This window comes from Macaca fascicularis, chromosome 19, assembly GCF_037993035.2.
Source record: "Macaca fascicularis isolate 582-1 chromosome 19, T2T-MFA8v1.1".
Lineage (NCBI taxonomy): Eukaryota > Metazoa > Chordata > Mammalia > Primates > Cercopithecidae > Macaca > Macaca fascicularis.
In genome coordinates, this window is record NC_088393.1 from 57005169 (window position 1) to 57017517 (window position 12349).

The 12349-nt window shown below is 55.4% G+C and overlaps 2 protein-coding genes and 1 pseudogene across 5 annotated transcripts in view; 1 reads left to right on the plus strand and 2 right to left on the minus strand.

Moving 5' to 3' along the window:
- Positions 1-5131, plus strand: part of RUVBL2 (RuvB like AAA ATPase 2) — a 31929-nt gene extending 26798 nt beyond the window's left edge. For all 3 annotated transcript variants that reach the window (XR_012427821.1, XR_012427823.1, XM_074024129.1), the window contains one exon: positions 5025-5131. The gene's annotated coding sequence lies outside the window, so the exon portion shown is untranslated. The remainder of the gene's footprint in view (positions 1-5024) is intronic.
- LOC102145635 (neurotrophin-4-like) lies at positions 2362-4599 on the minus strand (annotated as a pseudogene).
- Positions 5132-5186: 55 nt separating the features above from the next.
- On the minus strand, positions 5187-6327 carry LOC102137201 (choriogonadotropin subunit beta). 2 transcript variants are annotated; one of them, XM_045379160.3, is made up of 3 exons: positions 6273-6327; positions 5754-5921; positions 5187-5518 (listed from the first exon to the last, which is right to left on the minus strand). In XM_045379160.3, the coding sequence occupies exons 1-3, from the start codon at positions 6288-6290 to the stop codon at positions 5204-5206; spliced, it is 501 nt and encodes a 166-aa protein (XP_045235095.1). In that variant the 5' UTR covers positions 6291-6327; the 3' UTR covers positions 5187-5203. The 2 variants fall into 2 exon arrangements, with proteins under 2 accessions (XP_045235095.1, XP_065390818.1); XM_065534746.2 differs by lacking the exon at positions 6273-6327 and having other exon boundaries at positions 5754-6105.
- Positions 6328-12349: the final 6022 nt, after the last annotated feature.

Genomic DNA, 12349 nt, shown 5'->3' on the forward strand with positions numbered 1-12349 from the left:
GAGAGGAGAGAGACAGGAAGGAAGAAACAGACCACACTGGAAATAGAGCTATTAGGACTGACCCAGAGGCTAGAGCCACTGGAAGTTAGAGACAGAGAGGAAGGTGGCAAAAAAGGGCAAAATCACAGATAGTAAACAAAGAGATGTAGAAACTGAGGCAGTCACGCCCCAGCCCGCCCAGGGGCCTGGTCTGTGCAGATGGGTGGAGGGGATGCCTATGTCTTTTGCTCAAAGCTGGACCTGAGAGAGAGAGGGAGAGAGACAGATTGTGTGTGTGTGTGTGTGTGTTGGCAACACATGTGGGGCGATGGGTAATACGTCATGGGCTGTTGTGAAGGCCTATGATCTCGCCCTGGCTTCCTTGTAACTTCTTCACTATAAAGAGCTTTTGGTCACCAGGCACGGTGGCTCACTCCTGTAATCCCAGCACTTTGGGAGGCTGAGGCACGCGGATCACTTGAGGTGAGGAGTTTGAGACCAGCCTGGCCAACATGGCAAAACCCTGTCTCTACCAAAAAATACAAAAATTAGCCACGCTTGGTGGCGCGCACCTGTAATCCCAGCTAAGGCAGGAGAATCACTTGAACTTGAGAGGTGAATGTTTCAGTGAGTTCAGATTGCGCCACTGCACTTTAGCCTGGGTGACAGAGAAAGACTCTATCCAAAAAAAAAAAAAAAAAGAGCTTTAGGTCAAGGCCTCTGCCTCCTCCACCCCCATTATCTCATCCCACCAGCCCATTCTTCAGACAAGGAAAACTGAGGCTGCCTTCTGCAGCCAGGCCCAGAATCCCACTTACCCCTCCTCCCCCATTCAGGCTTCTGGGGCCCTTCTGTTGGATTTTTCTGGCCCTACTCAAGGGCTCTCAATGCACAGTGACCCCTGATCCTAGCCAGGAGGCAGGCTAGTTAGTCAGAACCTCATGCCCCACTCAAGCTGGACAAATTTTTTTTTTTTTTTTTTTTTGAGACAGAGTTTCACTCCTTTTGCCCAGACTGGAGTGCAATGACATGGCCTTGGCTCACTGCAAGCTCTGCCTCCCAGGTTTAAGCAATTCTCCTGCCTCACCCTCCGGAGTAGTTTGAATTACAAGCACCTGCCACCATGCCCAGCTGATTTATTTTTATAATTTTAGTAGAGACGGGGTTTCACCATGTTGGCCAGACTGGCCTTGAGCTCCTGACCTCAGGTGATTCGCCCACCTCGGCCTCCCAAAGTGCTGGGATTACAGGCGTGAGTCATCACACCCGGCCATCAAGCTGGACAATTTTAAGGTCTGTTTCTTTCCCAATGTAGGGTAAAAACTGGGACAAGGAAAAGGGCTAGAAACCTGACTCCATCTCCCCACCCAGGCCTGAACTCTCCAGCATCCTGATGACTTCTCATACAACCTTGTTTGTACTCCCCCTGTGATGGGTGGCTCATTACCTCACAAGAGACTATTCTAAGCCAACGCCTGCCTCCTCTCACCAAGTAAGATTTCCCATTTGAACCCCAGCTCCCAGACACTTAAAGGCCTTCTGTGGACCATGTTCTCAAGGTCCCCTGGCCATCTGCTTGCATGTTCCAGTGTCTCTCCTTCCCCAACCACATCTTGAAATGTCCCCTCCCACTCTCCAGGATGAGCAAGGTGGTAACCTCTGAGACTAAGTAGTCAGTAACTTAACGCCAAGGGCCACCAATGATCAAATCCATGAGAGTTGATCTGAGGAGTTTTGTATTAGGACTAAGAAACAGTAAACACTCAGTAAATAGTGGCTCTTATTATCATCATCATCTTTTTCTTTTCTTTTTTTTTTTTTTTTTTGAGACGAAGTCTCGCTCTTGTCCCCCAGGGTGGAGTGCAGTGGGGTGATCTCGGCTCACTGCAAACTCCACCTCCCAGCTTCAAGCAATTCTCCTGCCTCAGCCTCCTGAGTAGCTGGGATTACAGGCACCTGCCACCACACCCGGCTAATTTTTTTTTTTTTTTGTATTTTTAGTAGAGATGGGGTTTCACTATGTTAGCCAGGATGGTCTCGGTCTCCTGACCTTGTGATCCGCCCATCTCGGCCTCCCAAAGTGCTGAGATTACAGGCGTGAGCCACCGCGCCCTGCCAATTTTTTCTATTTTAAGTAGAGACGGGGTTTCACCATGTTGGCCAGGTTGGTCTCAAACTCCTGACCTCAGGTGATCCGCCCACCTTGGCCTCCAAAAGTTCTGGAATTACAGGCATGAGCCACTGCACCTGGGTATCATCATCATCATTCTTACCCTCAAGTTGCTCCAGGAGAACTCCTATTCAACCTTCAAAACCCCATATGGTTTCACCCATCCTGCAGAGACTAAGCTCAAAATCATAGAATTGTGATTTTGTGATCATTTGATGAGTTCCCAAACTGGGATCCTTAGAGCAACTGGGCCCCCTGAGGTCTCTCAGCATCCAGCTCAGTTCTTTTCTGCCTGACCAGTTACTGGGCACGGGCCTCAAGCCCAGCCAGTCCAACTGAGGAGTGTGCAGGCACAGACAGTGTCAATTCGAATCTATCGCCAGCCCATACGGCCCTGGGCATCAGCGATCAATGCCCGTACTTAGGACTGCTTGGTCTTGCACTCAGACACCCAGTGCCTTTGGTCCACACCCCAGCAGCCCCCTCCACCTGCCCCCGGGCCACCTTCCTCAGAGTTATCAGCCTTGCAGCGAGTTTCAAAGAAGTACTGGCGGAGGGGACTGCCACCAGCTGCAGGCACCTCACCCAGCACCTCCACCTCACGCCCACGCAAGTCCACAGCGGTCCAGGAGTCAGTCACCCAGCCGCTGACTGCATCGCGGCCAGTTCACCCCGACGACTCCCTGGTGCAGTTTCACTCACCCCACACCAGCTGCGGTTGGCCAGGGTGCCTGCTGACTCTCGAAAGGCCCCAGCCTCCAGCAGGAGAAGCAGAGGGGGCCCAGCAGAAGCACCCCTAGACAGGACCACTCGGTGGGGGGGGACAGAAGGTCCCACTCAGGGCCAGAAATGGGGGTAATGTCGAGGGTGAGGTTGGGACTCAATTGGCACACTGGGGAGGAGGAAAAGGAGGAGGATGGGGAGGGAGCATGAGGGGAGGGGGAGCAGTTCTCGGAGCACCTGGAGACAGAGAGCAGGAGGCTGGGATTAGAGAAAGGGGTGAAAACTTCAGTGGGGACAGAAGTTGGAAACCCCAGGGGAGGCTTGCCTGCCAGGATTGTGGGGAAGCTCTTGTTCTAGAAGTTTGGGGGATCCTATATCTAACACTTGCATAACGCCCAAATTGTAGATTAATAATAAATATACAACTACTACTGTGACTCACGCCTGTAATCCCAGCGCTTTGGGAGGCCGAGGTGGGCGGCTCACATGAGGTGAGGAGTTCAAGACCAGCCTAGCCAACTTGGTGAAACTCTGTAGCTACTAAAATTTCAAAATTAGCCAGGCATGGTGGCACACGTGACTATAATCCCAGCTACTCCAGAGACTGAGGAAGGAGAATTGCTTAAACCCAGGAGGCAGAGGTTGCAGTGAGCCAAGATTGTACCATTACACTCTAGCCTGGGCAACAAGAGCGAAAATCCATATCAAAAATAAATAATAATAATAGAATAAAAATAAGTATTCAACTACTATTACTTAATAGCAACAGATGATGAAATACAGGCTCAGAGAAATTAATGATTTGTGTCCGGTCACACAGCCAGCAGATGGCACAGATGGGACTTAAAGTCTGGGTAACTGCACTCTGCCATCCTTCCTGTACAACTCTGAGGAAACATAAGTCTTGCATCTTGTAGGATGTTCCAATCAATTTTTTTTTTTTTTTTTTTTTTTTTTTTTTTTTTGAGACAGAGCCTCACTCTGTCCAGGCTGGAGTGCAGTGGCACAATCTCGGCTCACTGCAACGTCTGCCTCATGGGTTCAAGTGATTCTCCTGCCTCAGTCTTCTCAGTAGCTGGAATTACAGGCGCCTGCCGCTGTGCCCAGCTGATTTTTGTATTTTTAGTAGACATAGGCTTTCACCATCTTGGCCAGACTGGTCTTGAACTCCCGATTTCAAGCGATACTTCTGCCTTGGCTTCCAAAACTGCTGGGATTACAGGCGTGAGACACCACACCTGATCCCAAACAAATTGTTTTAATACGAGATCTTGCTGATTCCCCGCTGCACTTGAAATCCTGGGCTCAAGCAATCCTCCTGCTGTGGCTCCTGAGTAGCTGGGACTACAGACTAAGCCACCACGCCTGGCCACATTCTACAATTTGGAGAAAGGCCACAACCTGGAATCCTAGGGAGACCCCAGTTCACCTCAAAACTGCCACTAAGGAGGTAAAACGCTGCCCCTCTGAGACAGGCTTCAGTTTTCCCGTGTGTGAAATTGACCTGGCACTGGGAGAGGCTGGTGGAGGCGTGGATGTTGCAGTTTCTCTACAACATTCTGGAAGCCTGTGGTTCTAGGAAAGGGTGGTGTGGAGAAGACTGGGAAACAGCCAGTGGTTACCAGACCTGTCAGCACCTCCTCCACCTTGGAGCTCTGGGGCTGGTAGTCCCCAGGCTTCGGGGGGGCCCCTGTGGAGGACACAGCTGGCTCCCTCTTTCCTGACATCTCAGGAGAGGGAGGGGGCAACCACTTAGGGGAAGAAAAGATCAGGCAGGGTATACAGGCAGGTGGGGAAGGGGCCAAATCCCTGAACACCCCCTCCCCAGAGTTCCTCTTGAAGTGCAGGGTACCCAGGAGTCAAGTCCCCGCCCCCTTTCCGAGGCCCCTTTTCTACCCAGGTGATGGCTCCTGGCAGGGATGGGAAGCAGATGGAGAGAGGGTAGGGAAGAGGAGGAGAAGGGAGGAGCAATGCTTGAAGGAGGCTGGAAGAGATGACATCCCCCTCCGCCCATTCATTCAATTCAGGTTCCCACCCCGGCACCTGCACTGCCAGTGCCAACCTCAGAGGGAGGAAGAGGGAGCTCAGCCTAGAAGGCTCAGGCCCTGCCCCCTGGGCCACACTGACCATGTGGCCTTCCTTCTCCCCACAGAAGGTGAGACCATGGACACCTCCTGAGCTGGATGACATCCCCTGTCCCCACCCTGTTTTTACCAGAGTTCTGACAGTGTGACTTTGTAAAAAATGGTTTTGAAGCTGGACCCACCCTGCGTGTGTGTGGTTGCCCTGAGTCCACAGAAAGACAACCCCAGAGTGCGCACCGAGAAGCCTTTATTGCGGGAGGAACGGGGTGTCTGCTGGCTCCAGGAGTCGGGATGGACTTGGAGGGCTGGGGGGAGGGTCCTTTGAGGAAGAGGAGGCCTGGAGGTGGGGGTCATCACAGGTCAAAGGGTGGTCCTTGGGACCCCCACAGTCAGAGGTGCTGCGGCGGCAGAGTGCACAGCGACAGCTGAGAGCCACGGGGACGGAGACCACGGGGTCCACGCCAGGCGGGCAGCCAGGGAGCCGGATGGACTCGAAGCGCACCTCGCGGTAGTTGCACACCACCTGGGGCACTGGCGGCAGGACCGCCTGCAGCACCCGCATCTGGAGGATGTGTGGATAGGGGAGTGAGCATGTGCCTGGGGCCAGCGCCTCCGCTGACCTCCCAAGCTGCCCCCAAAGGTCCCAGACTCAGGAGTCCAGGAAGCCCTCTGTTCCCGCCCTCCCACACCCCATTCCCCAGCCCCCGACCAGACAGGCAGACCGCCCTTCCTCCCCCGCTGCCTCTGTGACCCGGCCCTGAGGTGGCAGCAACTGCTGCTGGACCCGGGCAGCTCACCATGGTGGGACAGTAGCCGGCACAGATGGTGGTGTTGACGGTGATGCACACGGGGCAGGCCTCCTTCTCGGCAGCCAGGGTGGCATTGATGGGGCGGCACAGTGGCCGCAGCGGCTCCCTGGATGCCCGTGCCCCACCCACGCTCAGCAGCAGCCACAGCAGCAGCCCCTGGGACAAGGACACTGCTTCAGCCCAGTCTGAGACCACAGCCCCGTGCCCTGGCCCTCCCATTCCCCGGGTACACCACGAGCAACGACCCAGAGACCCTTCCCGGCATCTCCTAGTCAGGACCCACCGCCCAGACACCTGCCTTTCAGCGCCCACCCCACAGCCCAGAGGACCTGAGATACCGCAACATTTCAGAAACCCACCCTCAGGGATTGCCCCACCTGAAGCTTACTGGGGGTCACGTCCCTCCGGAAAGAGGCCTCCTTCCACAGCTCACACGCGTCTGCCCCTTCTCATGCCAGTGATGGCCTGGAAGGAGGTGGAAGGTGCCCAGGGGCCCTGCAGTCTTACCTGGAGCATCTCCATCATTGGTGCGTCCCCTGCCTCGTGTACCTGGCTTTATACCTCCGGGTTGTGGGGGCGGCAAGGCCACCAGGAGGTGGTAGGATGCTGGGGTGACCTCGACACTAACACCCCGGGGGGTGAGAGGTGCACAAGGCCAGGGAGGCACAGGAGTGGCTCAGCGGAGCACCCCAGCCCTCTCCCCTCAGTGGTCCAGCGCCAAGAGTGAGGCAGAGACCACGGTGAAGTGACCTCAGAGACTCAGTCGTCCAGTGCTAGGGTCTAGTCGGCGTTGGAGGCACAGGAGTAGGGTGTAGGAAAACCGGCCTCTGCCTATCGTGCGGTCTTGGGAGCCAGAGGAGGCCGTGACCCGAGAAAGGTGCGGGACTGAAGCCTCAACCCTCCTCCATTTAAGGCATTCCTCCGCCACAGTCCAACCTCCCAGGAGGGGCGCGGCTTCGGACTTAGCTTCTGCCCAATCCGCGAGTGTCTCCCCGTGACTTTGCAGCCAAGGAAGTTGCTTGACCCAGATGCCCCGCAGCGAACGATTCAGCCAGAGCCCCACATCTCCCTTAGGGACCTCCGCCCTCCCTACCCTCAAGCTAGGATGCCTGGAGCGGTCCCCGGAAATGGGGTGGCTCAGATGATTTAACTCATTATTTAATACGCCCGCAGGGGGCGTGTCCTGCCCGAGGGGTCAAGCCTCGACGGAGGTTATCTGGACTTAGTCCCTTCCCCTCGATACCGCAGCTGAGTGGGCGTGTCTGGGTTAGTCCCGCCCCCACATTGCGGACAGAAGTAATGAGTGGGAGCCAGCCTGAGTCTGGACCCCTCGTAGTGGGCTTACTGGGGGTCACGCCCCTCCAGATAAAAGACCTTCCACAACTCACACGCGTCTACCCCTTCTCATGCCGGTGATGGCCTGGAAGAAGGTGGAAGGTGCTCAGGAGCCCTGCAGTCTTACCTGGAGCATCTACATCCTTGGAGGTCCCGAGCTCGGCCCCGCCCCGATCCAGGGGTGTCGGGGTGGGGCTGGCCCGGCCGACTCCCACTAGCGCCGGCTTCAAGCTGGCGGAGCGGGAGTTCTGGGGGCTGTAGGCTTTCGGCACGCTGCGGATGCCCGGCAAGGGCTTCCAGGGGGGCCACCCCAGGGCGCCTCCAGCGGGCGGAAGCGGTCGAGCCGGCGGAGCGGGTGCAGCGAGGGGCTGTAGGACTCCTGAGCCAGAGTCAAGGCCCCGCGGTGCTGCGGGAATCCCTCTCCTTCGGCCTCTACAGCCATGTCGGCCACGGCCCTGGCACCCCGCCCCAGAGTCAGAGCCCTTCCTTCCACCCACGCCAGGGAACTTCAGTTTCCTTCCTCAAACCCGAACCCTTCCCAGCTTCACCTCTCTAAATCCAAGTACCTCCTGCTGGTCAAGGAACTCAAACCCAAGCCCCCAGTTACCAAAAACAACCTCTCTGGTTCCGCTCCCGGTCTTAAACCGTCTTCGTGTGGCCACTGGAGCTGAGCTCTCCAACCTCCCATCCGACCCCGTCTCAGAATATTCTAGTCTCATCCCCACCCACAGTCCGCCCTCTAGTTCCGCAGCAGCTTAGGAGCCCTGAAGGTGAGTTTCCAGCCCCCGGTCCTGGCCTGGCCTCGAGGCCCAGCCCCCCGCGGTGGTGGTCTGCGACTTGTGAGGGGCTGGGGCCCGACGTATTCGGGGGCGCGCGCGTCCTGGTCGGGAGAGCCGGTGTACTGCGCCCTCCTCTCGCTGCGCTGGTATTTTGTGGTCAGTGGGAGGCCTCAGCCGCGGTATCTGAGGTGCCGAAAGGCGGCCTGGAGACCCATGTGAAGGCGCAGGGGACTCAAATGCAGTCTCCCGTCCTGTCCCCCGCGGACTCCGGCACTCCCCAAACCTTACCTTTTCTCTCCATTCCTTGATCCCCACAGTCCGCGTGGGGTCTGCAGGTTCTGGGCTCTGGGCTGGGCGCAGGGCCCGCCATGGGTCTTGGGCACGTAGGCCGAGCCAGAGGTTGTCTCCCATCTGCTGAGGACCTCGTCGAAAGCCCAGATGCGAGAATCCTGCTTTGCAGCCGGGGGTAGAGGGTCCGCGACCGTGGACTGGAGAGAAGGCGCTGCACATCAGCTAGAAAGACTCAGGACTCCGTATCACCCCCCACCCCAAGCTCTGACCTCTTCCAGTCGGCCCCCGGCCCTTTCCTCTGCAATCCCTGGCATCCAGCTTCCCTGGTGCCTCCTCTCTCAGACCCAGGGCTCCAGGACACTCCAGCTTCAGAGAGGAGTCCAAGCTCCCAATCCCCTTTACTCAGCACCTAGCTTTCTGGGTCCCCAGCCCCGCAGGGCTTCAGCCTAGGGTCAACTCACCTGCACCGTGGGTGGGGGGAAGGGCATGGGTGGGATAATGCGGTGGACAACGCAGGTGCTGGTGAGATGCCAGTTGGGCCAGGATCCAGGCATCTCGGTTGCAGAGATGGAAGACCGCGGCGGGGGGTGGGGCGCAGGGGGGCGGGTCGGGGGGAGCACAGCGCAGAGCCAGGGTGCCACTGGCCATGGTTCCTCCCCCTCCCTATAGCCAAGCAAGTGCTGGCTTGTTGTTGCTGTTGCGGCAGGTGACAGAACCCGCCCATCCTGAAAGTAGCCAATGAAGGGCCTGTAGGCACGTGGATGGATGGAGTGAAAAGGAGACCCAGAGACAGAAGGACAGGGAACCCAAGAGGGGCACAGAGAAACGCGGGGAGGGGGATGGAGACTCAGACAAGAGGGAAGAAGAGGAAGGAGAAGTTCAGAATTTCAGAGACCCAGGGGGATAGGGGAGACAGAGACCCAGAAAGAGGAACAGAGACCTGGGAATCCAGACAGAGAGATAGAGACCCCTGCACTGCACATAGCACCTCAGGACATCCATGAGAAACACCCGTCTTTCCTCCAAGGTCCAGAAGCTCCTGCTGCTTCCTCCTTCTGCCAGGACTGCCCACCTTGGGGTAATGATTTCCAGAGGTCCCTGGGGCTCCCCCACTATCACCGCATGTGCTGGAGGGGTCAGCGCTGGCGTCAGCTGTCCTGCCTGCCTTTTTTTTTTTTGAGACGAAGTCTCGCTCTGTCGCCCAGGCTGGAGTGCAGTGGCCTGATCTCAGCTCACTGCAAGCTCCGCCTCCCGGGTTCACGCCATTCTCCTGCCTCAGCCTCCCGAGTAGCTGGGACTACAGGCGCCCGCCACCTCGCCCAGCTAGTTTTTTGTATTTTTTTTAGTAGAGACGGGGTTTCACCATGTTATCCAGGATGGTCTCGATCTCCTGACCTCATGATCCGCCCATCTCGGCCTCCCAAAGTGCTGGGATTACAGGCTTGAGCCACCGCGCCCGGCCCCTGCCTGCCTTTAATTTGCTGGAAAAGTTCCACCTGGGTAGGCTGAGTGGGCAAAGAGGGATGATCCACAGAGAAGTGCACAGGGACATAGTGAAAAAGACGGGCCTTGATGTGTGAGAAGGAAATACAGCAAGAAAGGGGAGAGACAGGGAGGAAGAAAGAGACTACGATGGAAAGGGAGCTATTAGTACTAACCCAGAGGTGAGAGATACTGGAAGTTACAGACAGAGAGGAAGGTGGCAAAGGGATCAACATCACAGATTGAAAACAAGGAGATGTAGAAATGGAGGCAACCATGCTCCACCCCGCCCCAGGGCCTGGTCTGTATAGATGGGGGGAGAAGAAGCCTATGTCCCGTGCTCAAATCTGGACGTGAGAGAGAGAGAGAGAGAGATGTGTGGTTGTGTGTTGGCAACACATGTGGGGAGATGGGTAATAGGTAAAGGGCTACTTTGAAGTCCTGTGGTCTGTCCCAGAGAGAGAGAGAAAAAAAAAAAAAAAAAGAGAGAGAGAGAAACTCCGTGTGTGTGTGTGTGTGTGTGTGTGTGTGTGTTGGCAACACATGTGGGGAGATGGGTAATAGGTGAAGGGCTATTGTGAACTTCTTTGGTCTGTCCCTGGCTTCCCTTGTCATTTCTTCACTATAAAGAGCTTTTGGTCAGTGGATGCGGTGGCTCGCTCCTATAATCCCAGCACTTTGAGCGGCTGAGGCGGGCAGACTACTTGAGGTTAGGTGTTTGAGAGCAGCCTGGCCAACATGGCAAAACCCTGTCTCTACCAAAAAACATAAAAATTAGCCAGGCATGGTGGGACCCAACTGTAATCCCAGCTAAGGCAGGAGAATCACTTGAACCCGGGAAGTGAATGCTGCAGTGAGCTCAGATGGCGCCACTGCACTCCAGCCTGGGCGACAGAGCAAGACTCTATCTCAAAAAAAAAAAAAAAAAAAAAAAAAAGAGCTTTAGGTCAAGGCCTCTGCCTCCAGAACCCCCATAATCTCATCCCACTGGCCCATTCTTCAGACAAGGAAAACTGAGGCTGCCTTCTGCAGTCAGGCCCAGAATCCCACTTACCCCTCCTCCCCCATTCAGGCTTCTGGGGCCCTTTTGTTGGATTTTGCTGGCCCTACTCAAGGGCTGTCAATGCACACTGACCCCCTGATCCAGCCAGGGGGCTGGCAAGTTAGTCAGAACGTCATGTCCCACTTAAGCTGGACATTTTTTTTTTTTTTTTTTTTTGAGACGGAGGAGTTTCCCTCTTTTTGCCCAGCCTGGAGTGCAATGGCACAGTCTCAGCTCACTGCAACCTCTGCCTCCCAGGTTCAAGTGATTCTCCTGCCTCACCCTTCAGAGTAGCTTGGATTAGAGGCACTCACCACCACGTCCAGCTAATTTCTTTTTATAATTTTAGTAGAGACGGGGTTTCACCTTGAATGCTTGACCTCAGGTGATTCGCCTGCCTCGGCCTCCCAAAGTGCTGGGATTACAGGCGTGAGTCATCACACCCTGTATCAAGCTGGATAATTTTAAGGTCTGTTGCTTTCCTGATGTAGGGTAGAGGTTGAGACAGGGAAGAGGGCTAGAAACCTGACTCCAACTCCCTGCCCAGGGCTGAACTCTCCAGCATCCTGATCACTTCTTATTCAACCTTGCTTGTACTCCCCCTGTGATGGGGGGCTCATTACCTCACAACAGAATATTATAAGCCAACGCCTGCCCCCCCTCACCAAGTAATATTTCCCATTTGAACCCCAGCTCCCAGACACTTAAAAGCCTTCTGTGGACCACGTTCTAAAGGTCCCCTGGCCATCTGCTTGCATGTTCCAGTTTCTCTCCTTCCCCACCTACATAATGAAATGTGCCCTCTCTCTCTCCAGGATGAGCAACATGGTGTCCACTGACACTGGGCAGTCAGCCACTTAACACCAAAGGCCACCAATGATCAAATCCACAAGAGTTGATCCGAGGAGTTATGTATTAGGGCTGAGAAAGAGTAAACACTCAATAAATAGTGGTTATTCTTTTTTTTTTTTTTTTTTAATTCTTTTGAGACGGAGTCTCCTTCTGTCGCCCAGGCTGGAGTGCTGTGGCCGGATCTCAGCTCACTGCAAGCTCCGCCTCCTGGGTTCCAGCCATTCTCCTGCCTCAGCCTCCCGAGTAGCTGGGACTACAGGCACCCGCCACCTCGCCCAGCTAGTTTTTTGTATTTTTTTTCAAAAAAAGGCGAGGTTTCACCGTGTTAGCCAGGATGGTCTCGATCTGCTGACCTCGTGATCCGCCCATCTCGGCCTCCCAAAGTTCTGGGATTATAGGCTTGAGCCACCGTGCCCTGCCAAATAGTGGTTATTCTTATCATCATCATCATAATAACTACCCTCAAGTTCCTCCGGGAGAACTCCTATTCAAACTTCAAAACCACATATGGTTTCACCCATCTTGCAGAGATTGAGCTCCAATTCAGAGAGTTATGATATTGTGATCATTTGTTGAGTTCTCAAACTGGGGTCCTTAGAGCAGCAGGGCCATCCCTGAGGAGGGGAAGGGAAAGGCAGTGGATGAAGGAGAATGGAAGAGATGACATCCGCCTCAGCCCATTCATCCCATTCATATCCCCACCCCCCATCTGTACTGCCAGTGCCACCCTCAGAGGGAGGAAGAGAGAGCTCGGCCTTGAAGGCTCAGGCCCTGCCCCACGGGGGCACAATGACCATGTGGCC